Consider the following 22,897-nt stretch of genomic DNA (forward strand, 5'->3'; position numbering starts at 1 on the left):
GCATTATTTACTTGAATTGTATAGTTTTCTATGGAAACTATCCACAAGTACACTGTTTAAATACCTCTTTATACATGACAAAGAGGGCGGTGTTGCTATGCAGAATATATTGAGCACTGCAGAATTCCAGCTGTAATGCAGAAGTTCATTGTAGCTTTATTATTACAGGTGTACCCCACTTTATACAATAAGTGTTCCTGGAAATGTTTACATCATACCATATTATAAAGGTACCTGACAGCTTTGATTCATTTAAAGGCATTCTTTTATTATATCAGTAAATGAAAATCCCTTTAAACTTGGTTGTGTAGATACCTGGATTTTTTTATGTATTTGCTTAAAGTGAGGTCATGTGACATGAGATGCATTCGGTATCGTGTTGAAGGTGGAGGCAGCCCTTCTGGTTGACCAGGGTCTTCAATTCTGCCAAGTTAATTTTTTTCTTCATACTAAAATTATTGTGGATTTCCCAGCTGTGTATGAATATATACATGGATACACAGAGAGAGAATTGCAAGTACACAATTGGCAGGGAGCCTTCCGGGACCTTCTACTCTCAGTGTTTTTGGAATTCTTGAAAGCCCCCATACTTGGATGATTAAAGGGAAGGAATCCTGCAACAGAAATGACTATATCCTAGTTGAAAAAAATTACTTGAGAAACTTAAAATTCTAAAGTCCAAAGCGATCTTCTAAATCACAAGAATCCTGGCCGCCTGTCTTTATTGTGCATTTGAACTAAAAAACAAAGAATCCTGATTTTGGTGCATGTGTATGTCAACTCCGTCCATCGCAGTTGTCAGTAGCATGGCTGGGTCATGCAGGAATCAGTGCTGCTACTGCGGACAAGTCAACTCCAAGTCTTTGTTGCCATCTGTGAAGTAAATGGGAAAGTCAGTCAGACTATCCATTGTGTGAAAAAATATTTTGAGGGGAAATCAGAACATTTGAAATTGTTTTCAACATCTTAGAAAAAAAATGGGTTAATAATTCAATGTGATCATTGAATCCAAGACCACTAAATTGCATACCATTCTTAACGTGTCTGGTATAAATAGAAGTCCATTGACGTCATGGACTGAATGGTGTGCGGTGCTAGCTTTCCCTCCCTCCTGCCAGAGCTATCCTGAATCAAATTCTGAATAGTAGTACCTTATAGTAAAGGACTCATTCAGCTTCCTAGGACCCCTAGAGTTTTAAAATACAGGTTGAATATTCCCTGTTCAAAAGTGGTTAAGACTGGCTGTTTTCTTTTTTTAAAGATTTATTATTTTATATATATGAGTACACCATTGCTCTCTTCAGACACACCAAAAGAGGGCATCAGACCCCATTACAGATGGTTGTGAGCCACCATGTGATTGCTGGGAATTGAACTTAGGACCTCTGGAAGAGCAGTCAGTGCTCTTAACCACTGGGCTTTCTCTCTAGCCCCCCCCCCCCTTTTTTTTTAAAGAGTGACTATTTTCAAATTTTGGAATATTTGCACATACACAATGAGATACCTGTGGGAATTGGTTATGGGAAACTGATTATGAAGTTTATTTGTGAAGCTGGATGTGGTGCCTGGCACACACTAGCAGTCTCAGGAAGCTGACACAGGAGGGTCAGGAGTTCAGCAACAGCCTGGTCTCTGTAGAGTCGGCTGCTGTGGAGCTTTTATGAGACTCTTACCCCTGGCTCAGAAAGGTATAGCCATTCCCTCTCCTGACCTCCCACTCCTCTCCCTCTCTGAGCACTGGCTCAAGCCTGGGAGCGCTCCCTGACACCTGGGATCTCCTTACTCTTTCTCTGAACTTTCTCCAACCCCTGTAACTGCTGGGTGTCCTGGGGCTGCCTGCCTGCTGAGCCTTCATGCCTAACTCAAAAAGGCATGGCTTTCTTCTTTTCCATCTGCCAAGATTTACAGCCTGCCTTCCCTGTGGTATTTCATTTAGACTTTAATAAAATTATGTTCGGGCTTTAAATAAGAGAAGGGAATGAATTTGCTTCAAGTATACCTTATTTAAATAGCCTAAAGGTAATTTTACATCATATTTTTAGTGAACCTGTGTTTTGATTTCTGTCTATCCCGTAAGGCAACAGCAAAGTTTTCCACTTACGAGGTGATGTCAGTGCTTAGTTTTAGATATTGGAGCATTCTGGGTTTTAGATTTTTGGATTAAGGAGGCACAGCCTGCCCTTTAATGGTCATCAGAGGTCAGTGCCTTTGCCTGGCAGATGGACGTTCAGCCTCTGTTTGAATAGGTCAGTGACAGGACTATGGTGCTAAGTTGGCATTGTGGCAGCATTATAGCACACAGCTTGCCCTCTGACAAATTGCTTAGTTTTGGAGCTTTTGGGCTCCTTTTTATAAAATTAGAATATCTACGAGGTTATTTTGAGTAGAAACAAAAGGTGCTTAATTAAAAGAACCTACCCTGTCCCTGGCAATAGCAGTAGCAGTTGTGATCGTCATGACAACCATCTGACCATCATCATGTCATTGTACCCTAGGATCTTTTGAGATTGATGCCAGATTTTTGTTTTCTGTTTTGAGACAGGCTCTCAGGCAGCCCAGGCCGGCTTGAACTCCTGATTGTCCTGTCTCCCACTTCTTAAGTACTGGGACTATAGGCATGAGCCACTGTACCTAGCATGCCAGTCTGTTTTCAGTTAAGTTTTTCAGATTCTTCTCTAATTAAAGCTTTCTTTGAAGCTTTGAAGATTTCTTTCTGCTTTCTTAACACAGGTCTCTCTCTCTCTCTCACTGTAGCTCAAGCTAGAATATAAACCCTCATAGGCCTCATTCTCCTGAGTGCTAGGATTATTTTCTTTTTTATAATTAACTTTCATTCTAAGGATGATAGGATTTAAATTAAAATGTATGTTGTAGCTGAGGCTACAGTTCAGTAGTAGAGCACTTTCCTGGTATCTGGCAAGGCGTAGGTTTGAGCCCCAGCACTGTAAAAACATTCCTTTTAAAATAATGAACATCTTCTACTGGACTGAGAAATTTTAGTTATTAAAGGAACCTACTTCACAACATTAGTTCGGTGTCATACAAAGCATTATGTCCAGTTTCTGACCTCAGTCTTTGTAAAGTACTTGTCTCATCATTGGCTCACCCATTGATACTAAGGCTGTGAGCAATAATGCTGTTTTATTAATAAAGAACAGTTAGCTTGTTGGGCAATGATGGTGCATACCTTTAATCCTAGCACTTGGGAGGCAGAGGCAGGCAGATTTCTGAGTTCCAGGCCAGCCTGGTCCACAGAGTGAGTTCCAGGACAGCTAGGGCCACACAGAGAAACCCTGTCTCGGAAAAAAGAAAAGAAAAGAAAAACCAGTTAGCTTACCTTTGATGGTCATGGGTGCATGCTGGCCCTTATAAAGGCAAAACTTATTATTTTAAAGATTGAGAAGATTGAGGTCTAGGCTACTGGGCAACCTATAGCTGAATTCCATTGGGCTAGAGCTCAGATATCTAGATTCCCACTGACCTCTCGTCACTGCAGTGTTCGGGTGTCTCCCTCACTGATGAACTAACTGGTAGTCAGAGTTTGCTTCAGGTTACAGAGTGAGCAGAGAGTGAAGGCTGGCCGTCAAGTCACTAGGGTTTTAGTGAGTGCGTTAGCATAGAGGTGATATGTTTTCTCAGAGGGAACTTGTTCTTTCTAGTCTTGATCTTAGCTACTTTCAGAAATTCTGAAATGAAAAGAACACAGGAATCATCCCATACCCTTTGTTGCCTAATTTACAAAGATGGCTTAGTTTGGAGAGAGGCCTCCTTATTTGATGTTGTTGGATAGTATCAAAGCAGGAAGGATCCACTGGCTCAGGTGACTCCTTAACGGGTATTCAGGTCTGCGATGCCATCCAGGAGGGTCAGTCAGTATTAGTTTCCTGTGTTAACAAAGGAAAGGTTTAGCATAGCACAACACTGCTTTTTAATCCTTTTTTCTTGTTAAGACTTAAGGATTGCCGGGTGGTGGTGGTGCATGCCTGTAATCCCAGCACTCTGGGAGGCAGAGGCAGGCAGATTTCTGAGTTCGAGGCCAGCCTGGTCTACAGAGTGAGTTCCAGGACAGCCAGGACTACACAGAGAAACCCTGTCTTGAAAAAACCAAATCCAAAAAACCAAAGGGGGGGGGGAAAAGACTTAAGGATTATAATCCACCCCTAACAGTTCCCTTGGCCTATTTCAAAAGTGGTTCTCATTTGATTGTTGAGGCTAGAGGCAAGGGCGGATGGTGAATGGAACACCAGCTACACCGAGACCAGAGAAGGGTGGGAAAGCCCCCCAAGTAATTCTGGTACTTTCCGTCTCCATCTCTGTGCCTTTAGCTGTCACTGAAAAGGAAGTAGGGAAACCACACAGACTGTTATCTAGAGGTGGAGGCTCTCATCTAGTCAGCTTTCCTTCAGCACTGCATGGGAGACTTGGGTACTAAGGGAAATAGAGAGACGTGGAGAAGCTAGGGATAGGAATTAACTTGAAAAGTTTGAAAACTTAACTGGCCTAAGAAAATCTTTTATCAGAGGTTCTCAACCTGTGAGTCACATCCCCTTTGGAGGTCAAATGGCCCTTTCACGGGGGTCACCTGAGACCATCGGAAAACAGTAAAGTTATGAAGTAGCAATGTAGTAATTTTATGGTTGGGGGTTATCACAACATGAGGGAGTATATTAAAAGGTCACAGCATTAGAAGGGTTGAGAACCTCTGATCTGTATTCACTCGGCTCATAATATTTTTCTGCCTTACCAGAGCTGAATGCTTAATTTTGTATACTTAGGGTATCTAGTCATTTACCAAGCACTTATTGGGTATTTCTGAGTCTTTGGGTACTGTGTCAGCTTAGGCAATAAAGAGAAATAAGAGTCTGGATTTGGTGGCACATAGCTATTGTAATCCCAGCATTTGGGAGGTAAGAAGCAAGCGTATCATGAGTTCACGGCCAGCTTGAGCTACATGAGACCCTTTCTTTTAACTAGAGAAGAAAAAGTTTCTGCTAGCCTCACTATGTCTTTGGGACAGGATGGGGTCAGTCAGGCGGCTTCTCTTGGCAGGGTGTAAGGCTCAGCAGCGCCTCCTGGTGGGAAGGCTCTAATGTTGCCCTTGCTTGGCCAGGTGCCGGATGTGCTCACTGACCTTCTACTCAAAGTCGGAGATGCAGATCCACTCCAAGTCACACACCGAGACCAAGCCCCACAAGTGCCCACACTGCTCAAAGACCTTCGCCAACAGCTCCTACCTGGCCCAGCACATCCGCATCCACTCAGGGGCCAAGCCCTATAGTTGTAACTTCTGTGAGAAGTCCTTCCGCCAGCTCTCACATCTGCAGCAGCACACCCGGTAAGGCTGCTCTCACCCTACCCAGGCTCAAACCGCCAAGGCCGTGTGGCCTGTGCCAACCATCCTCTCCTTTGCCTTTTGAAATCTTACTTTTGTTACTGTCTGAAGATTTAAACTGTGTATCTTAGCAATGTGGGGGGACCTTGAAATTTGTGATTTCCAATCCCCAGTTCTGGAACGATTTTGTGGTTTCTTTCTATGTCTGTTTGGAAATCTTCTACAGAGCAGAGCCTGCTTTTACTCTTGGCTTCAGTTCAGAGCCATGGTGTGCATTCCACTTCAGGTCCATGGGGAAAGGCGGTGTGGGCCTGTGTTCAAATTGCTATTTGGAAACAGGGTAACTGTGGTGAGTGTGACCTTAGGAAAAGGCCGAGGGTTGACAAGACAGCACTGTAAGGTTGCCGAGAGCCGTGGGTCGCAGTCTTCATCATCTCACTGCCATTGTAGCCACCGACGCACAGTCAGCAGCAGCCTAGACATGGGTGTCCTCTTCATTAGCCGCTGCAGCCGGAGCTTTATTGGGAGGAGGGAGGAGGGGGTGCTCTCATCCGTCAAGCAACATCATTTCACCCAACAGAGAGCTGAGCCCATGGTGTCGAACTGCTTCCTCCTCCCCCTTCCCTCCTCTCCTCTCCGGCAGGATCCACTCCAAGATGCACACGGAGACCATCAAGCCCCACAAGTGCCCGCACTGCTCCAAGACCTTCGCCAACACCTCCTACCTGGCCCAGCACCTCCGCATCCACTCAGGGGCCAAGCCCTACCACTGCTCCTACTGCCAGAAGGCCTTCCGCCAGCTCTCCCACCTCCAGCAGCACACACGGTAAGGGAGAGGGGCGGGCTATTGATCCCGCCCCGCTGGCATGCCCTCCCCACCCCCCCGCCCCGGAGACACACAACCACCCGCATGCGGGGGGCGGGGGAGAGACCTGGCTGGAGGTGAGACCTGGCTGGAGGAGAATATGACTGGCAACAGACAGAAAAGAAGTGGATGCCAAGAGAGTTTTTCTGGAGCACAAACTGTATTGAAAAGACAGTGATTATTATGATACTTTCCTGATTGATTAAAGACAGAGACAAACTTGGAACAAAGATGACTCTTTCCTTCGTTTTCCTCTCTGAAAATACCAAGCACACTTCTTACCAGATTTCTTCTCTGGGGCCTCAGAGCACCAGTTATAAACGGGAGATATAATCAGATGTAAGCTGGCACCAGCCTGGATACACTCAACAGCAACAAGCAAGACTCCAAGGGATGCCAAAGGAAGAGCACAGAAGGAAACATGAGCTGGATGGCTGGACGTTCACAGAAAGCTGGACACAAGCGGAAGAGCTCCTGCCGCCTAAGTAGGACGCTGGCGTTGAATGTCAGTGTGGAGTTACTATGGAGAAGGGAGTCTGACAACTAGAAGAGCTGTGGGTGATGTCTCAAGATGAAGTCCAAACTCCTAGCACTTGGCTCTCACCGTGCCTCTTGTGGATGTGATGTTCTCACCTGAAAGTGGTCAGACTTGGAGTTTGCTGTCTTTGTGTATTTGAGGCATTGATCACAGACATGTTTGAAGTCTCTGAAAAGGAGCAGGTGTTGGTGTATCCTCATGTCTTGGGCTCATCTTAGTAGACAGGGTGCCCTGTGGTGTTGGGCAAACCTCAGGATTTCCTGTCATTAAGGGCTTAGACTGGAGGGAGTATCCCTGGGAATTTCCATGCGTTTCCACTAAAGTCGCTGCGCCTTTCAGCAATCATTGTATCATGTTGTTTGATCATACAACTATCTCTGGATGTGATGTTCAAGGTGGAGGGGACAGTCTCTGCTTATAGGATAGGGACCAAGGAGGAAGTATATATTTTTCTTTTTCCTTATAATTGTGTTTTCCTTTTGTTTCTAAATGTTTATTCGGATGGTTGCTATATGAGCAAGTTTGTATGTCAAATCATGCCCTGCCTATGACCTGGATGCTGAGCCCTCGGTCCCTCTTCTCCCAGTCGAGTGAGGATCTCTGTGAGCTGAGTGCTACAGGCAGTGAGCAGAGATCAGGCATTACAAACCATTCCAGGGCAAAGAGGAGCTAGCTACAACTCGCGCCTCGTGCACATGCGTCTGAGAAGCTTCCTTGGAAAGCAACCTGAAATCTTGTATGGAGCTAGTCTCTAAGTGACCCTGCTTATGTCCATACTCTGCCTCTTCTCGTCCTGTATAGAATCCACACCGGTGACAGACCATACAAATGTGCACACCCGGGCTGTGAGAAGGCTTTCACACAACTCTCCAATCTGCAGGTAAGTGTCTGGGTTCCACATGAGACCTTGAGTGTGAGACTTGGAAGTGCCATTTAGCTGGTACTGGGAGTCTCACAGTTTTTCAAGAAAAATAAATTCTCTTAAAAATTACTGAGGTGTAGCTGGGCCTGCTATGCTTTAGTCCCAGCTGCTTGCAAGGCTGAGACAAAGTATCCAAAGTTTAAGGCCTGCCTATGCTACCAAATGAGTTCATGCCAGCCTGGGCAACATGGTGATGACAGTGTCTCAAAATTTAAAAATAAAGTTGTTGTAAAGTGTTTGCCACAAACATGAAGACTTGAAATTGATTACTAGAATCACCTTTTTTTTTTTAAAAAAAAAAAAAAAAAAAAGAGTAGTCCTGGTGTGTACGTGTGGTTGCAGTGCTGGGAAACTAACGGCCAGCTTAGACAGATTGGCTAGCCCCAGGCTACTGAGGGACCATGTCTGAGAAAACAAGGTGGGTGGCTCTTGAGAAATCACACCAAAGTTGTCATTGGCCTCTGAATGCATATGCATACACGTGCATCTGAACATACACCCAAAAAGTTTTTTTCCCTTAAGGACTGGAGGTTGATAAGATGGCTCAGTGCTGAAACACACTTGCCACCCAGCCTGGCTGTCTGAGTTCCACCCTGCAGCCAATACTGGCTGGGAGGAGAGAAACCACTCTGAAAAGTTGTCCATTATCTTTTATCCATGGGCCATGGCAGGTACACACACTTACACATAATACATATATGCGTGTACACACAGTCTGGGACACACACACACACACACTCACTCACACTCTAATAAAAGGGAAAAAAGGCTGGTTCTGTAGCTTACTGATAGTACTTATATGGCATGGACTAGGCCATGGGTTGAGTCCCTGGTATGTACGAAGTTTAAAAAAAGAAAACAAAACAAAAAGCCAAAATCCTCAGGCAATAGGAACAGTGACGTGTGTCTAGAACCAGCCTCCCCTGGACTCCATAGAACAAGAAAATAGCATCTGGAGAGATTCAGCACCTAAGAGCATTTGCTGTTTTTTCAGAAGTCCTGAGTTTATGTTCCAATACCCATGCCAAGTGGCTTACCTCTAACTACTCCAGGGAATCCAGTGCCACACTGCCCCCCAAGGCACCTGCACAAATACTCGAACAAATGTTTTTGTTTTTGTTTGGGGTTTGTTTTTTTTTTTTTGTTTTTTTTTTTTTTCAATATAGGTAGCCCTGGCTGTCCTGCAATCTGCTCTGTAGACCAGGCTGGCCTGAAACTCAGAGATCTGCCTGCAAAAATATTAAAACACACACACAACCTAGACTGCATGAAACCCCATCTCAAAAAGCAAAACAAAGCCGGGTGGTGGTGGTGCACGCCTTTAATTCCAGCACTTGGGAGGCAGAGGCAGGTGGATTTCTGAGTTGGAGGCCAGCCTGGTCTACAGAGTGAGTTCCAGGATAGCCAGGGCTATACAGAGAAACCCTGTCTCGAAAAAACAAACAAACAAAGCAAAATAAAAACTAATTATAATATATAAGCCAATCCCATGGTAGCACTAATGGAATATTAGTATTCCCAGACCGCACTAAAGGAACTTGGTGGGAGAATGACGTTTCATGTTTTGCAAGGTTTTGTTTTTCATAGCCTACTCCAGGCAAGCACTCAACCACTCAGCCATACACCCAGCCCTTGTGATGTTGTCATTCTTAAAATGGTATGCCAGGTAACTCAGGCTGGCCTTGAACCTGTCATCCTAACTGCTCAGCCTTCTAAGTGCTGAGATTACAGGCATGTGCTGCTATGCCCAGGATTTTTGCAAGGTCTGTGGCTTAGGTAAATGAACATACTCCTCTCATCTGAGAGTCGATTTGTAATGTGAGAGAATAAGAGTGCAGGGCACACACCTGGCTCAGTATGTGTGTGTAGACATGTTGTGGCTTTTTAATGCTTGAGGACGGGGACAGTTGGATGTCTGCTTCTGAAGCATTCCACCTTCTTTGTGAGACAGTATTTTTTTACTCTTTTTTTGACCAGAAACCTTAGGGATTCTCCTGTTTTCACAGCACCTCACCCTCCTCTTATGTGGATGCCGAGGACCTGAACACTGTTCTTAATGCACAGCAAGCACTGTACCCACTCAGTCCTCTCCTCAGCCCCTAGCTCATTATGAAGAGTTGATTCTGTGAACCCCTGAAAAGGACCATGTAGTCCCTGTCCCTCAGTTTAAGAACCATTGGAGGCCATTGTACCTTTAAGGACCCAAGGTTATGCCATTTGAGATATATTTCCTTTCTTAGTCACTAGTCCTAAAATTTTATTCAACGCAGTCTCTGCTGCCTTCCTATAGAAAGGGAAGCTAGGGTGCCTATGCTCACCTTGGGGCTGTCTCTCTCTGAAGGCCAAGGAAGAGTCGGTACTTATTGTGGTTTCTCTCATTGGTTTGCAGTCTCACAGACGGCAGCACAACAAAGATAAACCCTTCAAGTGCCACAACTGTCACCGCGCGTATACAGATGCAGCCTCTCTAGAGGCTCACTTATCTACACACACAGTGAAGCATGCCAAGGTTTACACCTGCACAATCTGTAGTCGGGCATATACATCAGTAAGTACTTTGTGATGTCCCCCCCACTCCCCGCCCCATCCCTTAAGACAGCAGTCCACTGCGGCCTTTCTTAATGGAGATCTGTGGGTGAATGCCTTGTCATCTGCTTTCCCTCCTATCGCTTATTAAAGTCAATATTCAGAGATAATTAGCACCATAAGCAATGACTCTTTGTTCTAGATTTCAGGTATTTTCTATGAGATTCTAGAACAAGGTTATAATGGCTTCACTTAGAGGTCTGTGAGAGAAATACTTTTCTGTCTGCCAGCTCAGTGTCCACAGTGACTTCTAAAGGTTCTGTTTCTTTTTGCCCAACTCTAGAACATCCTTTCATAAGTAGACACTACAGAGTAAGAGCCCAGGTAAGAGTTGCAGGTTGTCTTTTTCCATTTCTTTTATCTTAACTTCTTTTCATACCCGTCTCCCTCAGGAAACATACCTTATGAAACATATGCGTAAACACAACCCTCCTGATCTTCAACAACAAGTGCAAGCGGCAGCAGCAGCAGCAGCAGTGGCCCAGGCTCAGGCCCAGGCCCAGGCCCAGGCTCAGGCTCAGGCTCAGGCCCAGGCTCAGGCCCAGGCTCAGGCCCAGGCTCAGGCCCAGGCCCAGGCCCAGGCCCAGGTTCAAGCTTCACAGGCATCACAGCAGCAGCAGCAGCAGCAGCAGCAGCAACAGCCACCTCCACAACCACCACACTTCCAGTCTCCTGGGGCAGCTCCCCAGGGAGGGGGTGGTGGGGACAGCAACCCGAACCCTCCACCCCAGTGTTCCTTTGACCTGACCCCCTATAAGCCGGCAGAGCATCATAAAGACATGTGCCTCACTGTCACCACCAGCACCATCCAGGTGGAGCACCTGGCCAGCTCTTAGAGATCCGTACTGCCATCATCGTAAAGGGGAGAAGGCCTGGTCCCTCCTTTGTCAACTCTTCTTGGTGGGAAAGTTCTCTTCTTCCTTGACAAGTCCTGTCTCCAGCTCCCTGGGTCTCAGGCATGGCTTTTCTTCGCAAGATAACCATCTTTAATCTCAGCTGCTCCTGATTGGCCAAGGAACCCTGAGCTGATAGTGTTATCCAACAGCCCCCATCCAGGCAGAGCTTTTAAAACTGGGGCTTGGTGCTTGAGAGAAGGATCCGCTGTGACCTCACATCCTGTCCAGTGTGGGGGCGCTTACCTTTCTCTCTCTTCATCCTCAAAGTTGGAGCTGATAGAAGACTAGTGGCTGGCCCTCCCAGATAACAGAGAAGGAAGCTCTCAATGCCACCAGCCTTCCGGTCTATGCTTACCCTTAAAGAACAGATTTTGCACGTGGCCTGACCCTGTGAGCCATTTCTTTCCCCTTACATGGTCTCACTCGGTACTGGGCAGTGACTATTCCTTTTTGTTTGTAAGGGGGCAATAACTGATTCGTGGTCGCCAAGGGGCCAGAGGTTCTGCAGCTGACCCAAGGGTGGCTTAAGAGTGTGAGTTACGAATTTTCCTTACAGCCTCCTTCCTTCTCTGCCAACCAAGGGCCTATATACTCAGTCTCACTATCCCAGTCCAAGGAGCTCTGGGAGCTGTGTTAGCTGTGTTCTCTGTGGTACCATCTGGGCTGCAGAGAAGGGAGAATTCAGGGCACACACAGGACTGGACTAGCCTCCCTAGGTGCCACGGTCAGATGCTGGACATGGATTATATATAAATATATATATATATAAATATATATATATATACCTGCTCATCACGGCCATCTTTGTTGTAACCATTTCTGTGTTTATAAATGCATTATCTCTGAGAATTTTCATATTGATGTTTTATTTTTGTCTTATTTTTTTTCTCCACTTTGTCCTCTGGCCATGGCATTTTAATTTTCTTTTGCCTTTTAATTTTTTTTAATCATGGGAAATTTCAGATAAAAAATTAAAATAATCAGGAATTATACAGTTGTTATAAAGCAATTTAAAAATGAAAAACTTATGTACAAACTAAGGGGTGTTTTTAGAACATTGTATAGAAATAAATTCATGTTTAAGGATGAGAGGTAGTGAGCTACTGATGTGAGCTAGCATGTGGAAAGGCTATGTGGGGAGCTATTCCAGGGCAGCACGAAGGACTTCAACTGGAGTGTGTGAATGGATGCTTGGGTGGGGAACCACCAGACATGTTATTCCAAAGCCATTTCAAGTTTAGGAACAATTGTGTACAGAAGATTGCACTGCCTACATATGTGAGACAAAGTTTCATTTCACAAAATGGCTCTGTTCTTTACCCTTTGCTCTTTCCCCCTACCCCCCAAAAGCCAGGCCTTTGTGGTATACTACTTAAGAGGCAGAGGTGGTTGGATATGAGAGGCCAGCCTGGTCTGTGTAGCAAATTCTAAGCCAGGACTACACAGAGATCTTTTGTCTCTTGGTGGGGTAGGGCGCAGACATGTATGGCCTCTTGAAAGGACCTGCACTACCTGTTGCCCCACCCCCACTTTATCCCAATTCTCCTGGGCATTGTGTTCCTACACATGGTGTCTCATTAGACTGCAGTGCCTAAGACCAGAGGTTTCCAGTTTTGGAAACCATAACCAGCTACTGGGTTTAATATGGAAGAAAATGCCAAATGCAGTGACCATCCCATGATGATAATGGTTATGTTCACGGAAAGTGGAAGACTGTTGTGCTGGACAGAGCATTAACAAGAATCCTAAGACTTCACAGTCTGCCATGAAAGGATTTGACTAATTTACCAAGACTGCTTCGTGAAGATTAAATCCTTCATACAGTATTGAAAGATTTGGCAAATATTCTCTTATCTGAGAACTGACCAACTGTCATTTCTTAGTGTTGTGGATAAAAAGTCTCATTTAACTTGGGACTAGGCATCCGTTACCGTACCTCAGTATATACCCCATGGTTGGTTAGCTGCCTGGTGCATTTTTCACTCAACGATTACGGAGAGTTTGACAACCATGTTCTCTTCACAAAGATTGGAATCAGCACCTCCTTTGTGGGTGAATATCCATTTCCACTTTTGCTCAATGATAATGTTATTTTCATTGTATAGGAAAAAAAAGAGTCAATTATCCAACAGATGCTCTTAGATTAGAATGGAGTTCATATCCTGCTGCCTTGCATATGCTCAGTAGTAAACTTGGGCTTTTATCGTGCCCTTCTTAAGGGAGCTAAAGTATGTGGTGTAGCTACTATGAAAGGTGTATCAACTTGAGGTGACACCTACCTATTTGCAAGAATCTACCTCCACTTCCAAGAGGTTTGAGTTCTGTTTCCCTAAAATAGCAGCAATCTGCCAGGCTCTTTTCTTGTACAAGGGGTGATACTTTTGACTAGGGTGAAGGCTGATGTCTATCATTTACCTCGATGATCTAGTCTTTTCAGATCATGTTAATACCATACATAAATTCAAATACAAAACATAAACATCGATCTTCATAGCGCATGCCTTTAATCCCAGCATTTGTGAGGCAGAGGCAGTTAGGTCTCTGAGGACAGCGAGGGCTACACATTTGTAAAAAGTAACGGGAGATGCAAAGGGTTAAATTTGCAGAGCCTGACAACTTCTGAAGAAAGCATCTTGCCTTTGAGACTATTCTGCTTAAGCTGGAACTTTGATGCCCAAATTCATAATATGTAAAGCAAAGCAGCCCGATCCCCTATTTGTTGAAAGCGATTATTTACAGAATATAACTAGACAGAACAGATTCCCACATTTACCGAACATTCCTGGTTTTGGAGGGAAAAAAGTTTGCTAGAGAATGCAAAATGGCGACTTTGCGTGACGTCATACCTGTCGCAGGAACATACTGGCGCCTTACTAAGGGCGGAAGCCAGGCTAAAACAGCCCCGCTGTAGGCGACCGTGAATAGGTGCGCAAAAACGTTCAAAGTCAGGCGGATGTATCCGGGGGCGATAGTTTAGTAAGGGCGGAAGTTCTTTCAGACACGGAAAAGGCTGCAATCCAAGAATGCTTACTGCGCCCGTCGTGTTTCACTCACTTCCGGGGAGGATCGGAAGTTGCTTTGTTTTGCTTCAAGATGGCTGCAGGGATGTATTTGGAACATTATCTGGACAGTAAGAGCCGACTGGAGAAGGGGGTCATGGGCCATAGAGTGGTGTAGAGGGTTCAGGTTGACAGACTATATGGCCCCGAGGTTCTGGTAGCCTGAAGATCACAGTTGGGAAAGGGTTCCGAGAGAGGGCTTATTCGAGGGTGAAGAGGGAGGGGGCGGGGCAGTGGAACTAGAGGCCTTGCTCAAGGTGTGGACTAAGGAAGGGCTGCCCCGTGGCATCAGGCCTGGCTTTTAAAGGGTTAGGGGTAGCAGGGAAAGGTATTTGCTCAGTTCTTGAGGGTAGATTTTTTTTTCCTAAGTGGTGCAGGGTTGTTATTTAGTCACTGCCATTTGGAGCAGCTGAATATATTTGGCCTATTTCCTTTAGTCATTTATGCCCCTAAAGTGGCTTCTCATTAAGCTTGTTGGGTGGAATAGAGCGACCACTGAGCTGATGGCTGAAATGCTTTATGAGCAAAATCCAGTTCTCAAAATATGAAGAGTATGTCTGTCAGTCTGTCTCTCCCCACCCTACAACTCCCCGCCCGGCCGCCGTGTGTGTGTGTGTGTGTGTGTGTGTGTGTGTGTGTGTGTGTGTGTGTGAAGAGACTTGGAAGTGAGACATAAGCTGGGGATGTATTAGACTTTTAGGCATCTCTTAACCTGGGCATCTTAAAATAAAGTATTGATTTTAATAAAAGAAAGTAACTGATCAAATAATGGTAGCAATCCAAATCAGAAGTGCGGACCTGGTCTTAGAGAATAACAAAAAGTTGTAGATATTACAGTGGTGGCACATGCCTTTAATCCCAGCATTTGGGAAACAGGCAGGCAGATCTCTGAGTTCAAGGCCAGCTGGGTCTACAGAGAGTTCCAGGACAGCCAGGGCTACACAGAGAAACCCGAGAGAGAGAGAGAGAGAGAGAGAGAGAGAGAGAGAGAGAGAGAGAGAGAGAGAGAGAGAGAGGAGAGAGAGAGAGAGAGAGAGAGGAGAGAGAGAGATAGAGAGAGAGAGAGGAGAGAGAGAGAGAGAGAAAAAATATGAGAATATGGCAAGATTGACTTTGTAATTGAGAGAGAATGAAAATCATCCAAGGTGAATTATGCTTGGAAAATAAACTATATAAATCATCAGCAGTACAGGAGATTCAGGAGTGATAACAATGTATTTAATCTTTGCCTTAGAAACAGGCATAAAATCTGACAGTGAGATTATTTGGGGAAAGACTCAGACAGTGAAAAAGACAGGGAGCTCAAGAAAACACCGTTTAAAGGGTAAGACGTCAGTGCTGCCATCACAGGAAGGTCTCTAGCCTAGCACTGGCAATGCTGGGAGGAACCAACTGCCTCAGAGGAAAGATGGGTCATTTGATTTGGTAATCTGTTCGTTCCTAGTAATCGTAGTGAACTGGTGTCACAGACTTAAGTTCAAACAATAGATGCACCCTCTTGTCTCTTCAGTGTCTGATATAGCCCAGGTTGACCTTCAACTCCATACAGGGCTGGTGATGACCTTGAACTCCGGGACCTCCGTCCATCTCCCCAGTGCTATGGATTATAAGCACCAAGCCATATTCAGTACAAACAGTTTTTACATTTGTTAGATTTACAGAAACACAAGTTTGGATAGCACATGCCTTTAATCCCAGCACTTGGGAAGATCTCTATGAGTTTGAGACCAGCCTGGTATTACATAGTAAGATCTACGACAGCCAGATCTCCATAATGAGACCCTGTCTTTATATTTATTTAAGATATGACATTAGACCACTTGCCTAACAAAAGGAAGCCCCTGGGATTGAAGTTCAGTCTTCACCAATGGGGAAAAGTGAGGTTCAGCTGTGTAGAGAGATTTTGCTATTTTGGAGTTTAGTTATTGACTTGCCACTCTGTGTACACAAGGCAATTCTAAACATGAGGGGAATGTGAAAGTGATCCAGGCACGTATCTCCTGGAAAGTTAGGGAGAAATACGCAAAGTAACTGTATTAATTATTTAGTTGTGGTTGGATAAATACTAAAAATAACTGGCTAGACTATCTTGACAGCCTGTCTATGTTAGGAATTTGTCAGAGTCTGGAAAGTCCGGTTCTGAACCTGGACTTTGAGGACTACGGAGTAGGGGAGCAGCTACCGGTATGGGTGGCGTGAGGAAGACAGGACTCCTGGGAAGGTGCTGGCCAGTGTGATGGGCTTAGAAGGCCAGTGTATCATTAGGGAGAGCAGGAAGATGGCAAGGCTGAGTGAGCCAAGCCAGATAGGAAGTGTGGACCACAGCCGTCAGTTACTGGAAGGTTCCAGCACGCATGATGAGCACTAGAGTTGAAAGCAAAGAAGATGGAGGTAGAAGCTAAAAGAGAAAGCTGGTGTAGAGAATAAGGTCTCCAAAGAGGAAGAGGTTGGGATGCCTTGCAGAGACAGGAGGTTAGCTGAAAAGGAGGGGGGGGGGTTCTCTTTTGAAAAAGGGCAAATGTCACAAATCCCTCATTTCAGGGCTGGGCATTCAATTGATAGAATGTGCACCTGGCATGCAGGGGACCCTAGGTTTGATCCCCAGCACTGTATACAGCTGGCGTATTGACACAGGACTATTAGGACCCAGCACATGAGGAGAATCAGAGATTTATTGTTGGTCATCCTTGCCTACAAAGCAAGTTTGATGCCAGCCTGGGCTACAGAGACCCTCCCTGCCCACCCCCACCCCCAAATCCAGTTTCAAGTGAGGGGAAAACTGAACCATACTTCATTTTTAAAAACTGAATTGCACTTTAGAAAAAGTATTTTAATTCTTTTTTATTAACTATCCATCCGTGGGAATGGTGTCTGTGTGTGTGTGTGTGTGTGTGTATGAATGCACTCCCCTTAACTCAGAAACATTGTATCCCCCAGAACTGGAGTGATAGGTACTTGTAAGTCACTCAGTATGGGTGCCGGGAACAAAACTCTGGACCTCTGAAAGAGCAGCCAGTGCTCCCATCTACTGAGCAGCCAGTGCTCCCATCTACTGAGCAGCCAGTGCTCCCATCTACTGAGCAGCCAGTGCCCCCGTCTACTGAGCAGAAAGTGCTCCCATATACTGAGCATCTCTCCAGCCCCTAAACTTTACTTTTGTCTATTTTTCTGTTCTTTGTTTTGCCTTTTAAAACAATATCTTATGTAACCAGATGGCTTCAAACTCCCTACGTGGCTGAGACTGACTTGAGTTCCTAATCCCCTGCCTCTTCCTTGTGTTTCCAGCCTGAGCTTCATTTTCAAAGCAGCCATTGGGCTAGGGATGTAGATGAGGCAACATACTTGCCTAGTGTGTGCCCAGCCCTGGATCCCATCCACAGCTTCACAGAAATAGGAAATGAAAGGTTAAATAGGAGAGCCGGCCGCAGGCAGCCGAGGTGCAGCTGAGTGGTGCACCAAGACTCAGGTGACGCGCAGTGACTGTTGGTGTCTCCTCCCAGGTATTGAAAACCTCCCGTTTGAGTTACAGAGAAACTTTCAGCTCATGAGGGACCTCGACCAACGGACAGAGGGTACGTACAGAATGGTAGGCGTGTGGTGACCACCATGTGTTCTCCTGCTTCCTGCTGCCCTACCAGCTGGTGAAGTGACTTAATTGGGGGAGGTGGGTGTGTATGCATGTATGTATGTATGTATGTATGTATGAATGAATGTTCTGCCTGTATGGATATCTGTGTATCATGTGTGTGCCTGGTACATAGAGAGACCAGAAGACAGTATCAGCTCTCCTGCAACTGGAGCTAAAGATAGTTGTGAGCCACCATGTGGGTACTGGACGCCAAACTCAAGTCCTCCGCAAGAACAGCCAGGGCTCTTAACCACTGAGCCATCTCTCCAGCCTTGCATGGAATCCTTCAAAGAAGATAACGGTCATCCTCTTTTCTACTTCTCTACATCAAAGTTTTGAGGCGATGCCTCAGGAATTCAGTGATGCTGAGCTGGTAGAACAGTTTAGTGGCTAAAGGCGCTTGCTCCCAGGCCTGATGACCTGAGTTTGATCCCCAGGACCCACACAGTAGGAGGAGAGAACCTCCCGGACGTTGGTCCTGTGACCACAACCTGTGGGCCATTGTACACATTCATACACAAACACACAAATTAGGCAGAAAATAAATAAAGTTCAGGGGTGCTACGATTTTTGTACCTTCTTCCTCAAGAATTGAACATACCTGGTGCCAGGCAGTGGTGGCGCACGCCTGTAATCCCAGCACTCTGGGAGGCAGAGGCAGGTGGAATTCTGAGTTCGAGGCCAGCCTGGTCTACAGAGTGAGTTCCAGGACAGCTAGGGCTACACAGAGAAACCCTGCCTCAAAAAAACCAAATCCAAAAAAACAAAACAAAAAAGATATGAACATACCAAGCCTAGACATTTCTCCTGGTTTGTTTGCTGCTTTTGCATGAGAACAAGTTCTACCCCACTGCAGTGCTTGCTCTCACGAAGACACAGCACTTGAGACTGCATACACCTGCATGGTTGGCTGCCGGGAACTTTCGCTGAGCAGCTAGTGAAAAGGAAGGGCAGGGCACGGTAGCAGAGCCAGCCTGGTCTACATGTTGAGTTTTAGGCCAGCAAGGGATTTATATAGTGGGACCCTGTTGTGGGGGAAAAACAAAAATTCTGAGGTCATCCTCAGGTACATATCCAGAGTCTGAGGTCAGCCTTGGCTACATGAGACCTTTTCTGAAAAAAAAAAAAAAAACCCCGAAGAAATAAAAGTAACCAATAATAATAAAAGAGAAAGGAAGACAACAGACCGCATCAGGTAACAGCAGGAGCACTGTACTGTATCCCTCAACTCAGACACCTCAGATGGCGTCCCAGTCCTTGGGGGCTGAGCTGGTTTGGTACCCACTGGGAGCCTCAGGAAGGCTGCACTGCTGTGCTCAGATTGCTCTGCTCCAGACTTAAGGTCCATTTTGAAGGTGTCCTTGTAACTACTGAAGGAGGTGGAGGGCTTAGTTCCATCCTATGTAGCCATGTTCAAAGACCTAACAAGCTAGGATGTGAAGCCATGTCTTAAGATGCTCTGGCTAAGTGTCTTCATGGATCTTACCTAACCCTGGACATCTGCCTCTGACAGCTGTCTTCCAGATGTTACAGTCAGCTGGATGGCTTTTCAATGCCGCTCTAACTCTTGATTCTGGGTACAGAGACCAGCTGGAAATGACAGACAGAATTGTATGTTTTTCCCACTTCTTCTAAAGGCCTGCAGTGCCATGATGTGTGGGTGATGTGTGGCCATAGCACGTTTCCAGATGCTCTCACTGCCCGGTGCCAAGCTGGGTCACAGTCTTTTGTCTCCTTCCATTGTCATTTTTATGAGGCCTACGTAATGCTCCAGGGTAGAGATCTTCAAGTCAGTGTTCTGGGCCGTCACCAGCCCTCTAGTATGAAGGTGTTTTGAGCAATATCTAAGATGAACAAACAGAAAAAGAATGACAAGAACTGTAAGCAATTCCCAAGCAATGAGCACCGTAAGACTGTGGCTGTGGCAGCTCGCTCCTGTGATCTCGGGGCCGAGGCAAGAGGGTCTGCTTCTGTTTGAGGTCAGCCTGGACTCTATCGTAAGTTCTAAGACATCTTGAGCTCCAGAGTGAGACTTGGTATTCAGAAAACGGAAAGAGAAAAAGTAGGGTGGATGGGAAGGATGCAGAAGGAGCTTCCTTGAAGGAATTAGGACCCAATGTTAAAATTTCAGACCCTGCACTCTGGCTGCTTAGGCAGGAGTAACATGAATTCAAGGCCAACCTGGGCAAGGCCCTATCTCAGAAAGAGAGACCTGGAGGCCAGAGCACCAGTGGGTGACGGCCTGGTCTGCAGGAGGCGGGGCAGGCCTGTTGGAGACGCTGTTAAGAAAGAAGATGGCCCTTGGAAGCAAACTCACAAGGCAAGCAGCAAGCTAGCCCTGCAAAGAAGCAGGGGGATGCCGTCAGCAGTGCGCTTCACGTTAGCGTGTTTTCCAGAGAATCCCAGAACACCTTTGCGGCAGTCTCCTTTCCAACCGTGGTAGCCATGGTTTCTGTGCCCCGAAGGTACTTTACCGCAGTCTAAGCCAGGCACGGTGGCACATGCTTACAGTCTCAGTATTAGGAAATCTAAGGCAGGAGGATATCCCAAGTTCAAAGCCAGGCCTTTAAGCTACATGCTGACACTGTCTCAAAACAAACCAAAAAAGGCCCAAATAATTTGAGTATGTTGCATTTCCTGAGTACAAGGCCCAGTACCCGTCAATGTGCAGTGCAGTTCCCTTGGAAGGTTCTGATGGCCAATAATGGAAAAGGTCCGAGGAACAAGAGGAAGATGTCTCATCTAGCCACCAGGGGCCGCTGTGACCCAGGCCTGTCTCTGTTGTAGACCTGAAGGCTGAAATTGACAAGTTGGCCACGGAATATATGAGTAGCGCCCGCAGCCTGAGCTCCGAGGAAAAGTTGGCCCTTCTTAGGCAGATCCAGGAGGCCTATGGCAAGTGCAAGGAATTTGGTGACGACAAGGTGCAGCTGGCCATGCAGACCTATGAGATGGTACGGCCTGTCCCTGGCTTCCCACCTCCTCCCACCTGATTCTCGGGGTCCTCGGAACCAGGCCTGGACCTCTTCCCTTCCTTCCTCCACAGGTGGACAAGCACATTCGGCGGCTGGACACAGACCTGGCCCGTTTTGAGGCTGATCTGAAGGAAAAGCAGATCGAGTCAAGTGACTATGACAGCTCTTCTAGCAAAGGCAAAAAGAGTGAGGAGGGGGCGGGGCTGTGAGATGCGGGCAGAGTCAGAGGGAGAAGAGGCCGGCAGCAGCTGTGAGGAAGTAGACTGACTGCTTCAGGGACCGAGAGAACTTAACCCATCTTTTTGTCTCTGCCTTCCGGCTTACCCTTTCCTCCTACAAGGTCGGACCCAAAAGGAGAAGAAAGCTGCCCGAGCCCGTTCCAAAGGGAAAAACTCAGACGAAGAAGCCCCCAAGGCTGCCCAGAAGAAGTTAAAACTTGTGCGCACGTGAGTATGCCAGAGAACGCCCGCCTCCCAGCCAGCCCCGCCTCTTGCCACTTTCCCTGTCTTCTGTGCCAGTAACTCTGTCACTGTGCCGTCTGCTGGACAGAGAAGCCACACATCCTTTGCCTTACCATGATCTTCTGCCACCTCAGAGGGCAGGATGTAGCTTCCCTTCCTGCAGATGATACTTGTCTTCCTCTTGGCATACAGAAGTCCTGAGTATGGGATGCCCTCAGTGACCTTTGGCAGTGTGCACCCCTCTGATGTGCTGGATATGCCCGTGGATCCCAACGAACCCACATATTGCCTTTGTCACCAGGTCTCCTATGGAGAGATGATTGGCTGTGACAACCCGGATGTGAGAACTGTTTCCTCAGGGTTGGGGGAGGAGGTGACACGGTGAAGAGGGGGATGCGGAATGGGATGGTGGTTGGCCTGGGTTGCTGGGGACTTTGGGAAGTTTCTAAACTGGAGTAAGGGGCACCTCTCAGGAGTCTGCAGGCGGCCCTTCCCTCCACCCTCCTCGGGTCCCTCCCTGACGGCCGTGTTCCATCTTCCTTTTCCAGTGTTCCATCGAGTGGTTCCACTTTGCCTGTGTGGGACTGACCACCAAGCCTCGAGGGAAATGGTAAGTGAGGGCTGTGGCAGGAGCTGCCTGGACCGGCCCAGCAGCGCTGTGAGCACACAGGCTGCACGCCACATTCCGCCTGCCTTACTCTTCTCCATGTCGGGTTTTAGGTTTTGCCCACGCTGCTCCCAAGAACGGAAGAAGAAATAGGTTTCCCTGGATTCCATCACAGACTTCTTCTGAATCCCCCTGACCTGGGCTAGTGGGCAGAGTGGGCTGCCTGTGCTGGGCATGGGGGGCCCAGGGAGATGTGGACGGGACAGTGCCGCCGTCACCCCTTCTCCCTTCTCCCCACTCGGTGCTGAGGCTGCATCCAAACTCCAGTAGGGAGGGTGCCACAGCCGCTGTGGTCTGTGCTCCCCTTCACCTGTCCCTCAGAGGGGAGTCATCCCACCCACTGTCCTTTGGCCTCGTGGTGAGGTTGGTGCTGTACTTCAGAGGGAGGGCCCTCTTCATTCCCCTTGCTTTGCCGTGTAAGGACTGGGGCGGTGGAGTGGGGCGCTCTCCTCGTCCCCTCAATCCTCCTTCCCCCAGTGGGAGCTCGGTGAGACAGACTGCCCTCTCCGAGCTCTGCCTTTCTCCACGGGCAGGGATCTTCTAGGTCATTTGGGCTGTGGCCTAGCTGAGTGGTTACCCCAACCTCTGTGGCCCAGGGATGTATGCTGGCTTTGACTGGGAGAGGGGCAAGGTGGACCGCAGATTACTCACATGTAAAAGGAGTTGGGGTAGGTAAATAAAGCTCTCCATGCCGGCCTGCTGTGTTTGTTGTAGAGACTGTTTACTTACTTGTGGCAAGCATTCTTTTGGCATCCTCTGGATTGGATGAGAGGCAGGAGGATGGCTTGCCAGAAATAGGACAAAATATAAAACCCAAAATGGTCCTGTCCTGCGGTATCCACAGCTTCTCCACACGGAGGGGGGTTCCTTTCATTGGGGGACTCAAAATTTTGTAATTACGCATCTGCTCTCCGTGAAAACACCTTTAACCCAATTCCAATAAATCATGTATTTGCTTTATATGTGTG

At 46.8% G+C, this 22,897-nt stretch overlaps 2 protein-coding genes and 1 long non-coding RNA gene across 17 annotated transcripts in view; 2 read left to right on the top strand and 1 right to left on the bottom strand.

The window, feature by feature from the left end:
- The window catches only part of Znf384 (zinc finger protein 384), a 28,725-nt gene extending 16,731 nt beyond the window's left edge, over positions 1-11,994 (top strand). For 10 of the 14 annotated variants that reach the window (XM_052174875.1, XM_052174870.1, XM_052174869.1 and 7 more), the window contains 5 exons: positions 5,111-5,335; positions 5,976-6,158; positions 7,537-7,615; positions 10,047-10,205; positions 10,636-11,994. In XM_052174875.1, the coding sequence (XP_052030835.1) occupies positions 5,111-5,335; positions 5,976-6,158; positions 7,537-7,615; positions 10,047-10,205; positions 10,636-11,079 (1,090 nt within the window). In that variant the 3' untranslated portion in view covers positions 11,080-11,994. The remainder of the gene's footprint in view (positions 1-5,110; positions 5,336-5,975; positions 6,159-7,536; positions 7,616-10,046; positions 10,206-10,635) is intronic. The other 4 variants (XM_052174879.1, XM_052174882.1, XM_052174881.1 and 1 more) reach the window with 1 other exon arrangement.
- LOC127679210 (uncharacterized) lies at positions 109-14,076 on the bottom strand. The gene is made up of 3 exons (XR_007976697.1): positions 13,986-14,076; positions 3,188-3,884; positions 109-873 (listed from the first exon to the last, which is right to left on the bottom strand). It is a non-coding gene; the product is annotated as an uncharacterized LOC127679210 (long non-coding RNA).
- Positions 14,077-14,155: 79 nt separating this feature from the next.
- Positions 14,156-22,889, top strand: Ing4 (inhibitor of growth family member 4). 2 transcript variants are annotated; one of them, XM_052174888.1, is made up of 8 exons: positions 14,156-14,269; positions 17,699-17,770; positions 20,614-20,780; positions 20,873-20,987; positions 21,142-21,247; positions 21,455-21,602; positions 21,811-21,872; positions 21,983-22,889. In XM_052174888.1, the coding sequence occupies exons 1-8, from the start codon at positions 14,233-14,235 to the stop codon at positions 22,020-22,022; spliced, it is 747 nt and encodes a 248-aa protein (XP_052030848.1). In that variant the 5' UTR covers positions 14,156-14,232; the 3' UTR covers positions 22,023-22,889. The 2 variants fall into 2 exon arrangements, with proteins under 2 accessions (XP_052030848.1, XP_052030849.1); XM_052174889.1 differs by having other exon boundaries at positions 20,873-20,978.
- The last annotated feature ends 8 nt before the right edge of the window (positions 22,890-22,897 follow it).

The sequence above is a fragment of the Apodemus sylvaticus genome, chromosome 2 (assembly GCF_947179515.1).
Source record: "Apodemus sylvaticus chromosome 2, mApoSyl1.1, whole genome shotgun sequence".
Lineage (NCBI taxonomy): Eukaryota > Metazoa > Chordata > Mammalia > Rodentia > Muridae > Apodemus > Apodemus sylvaticus.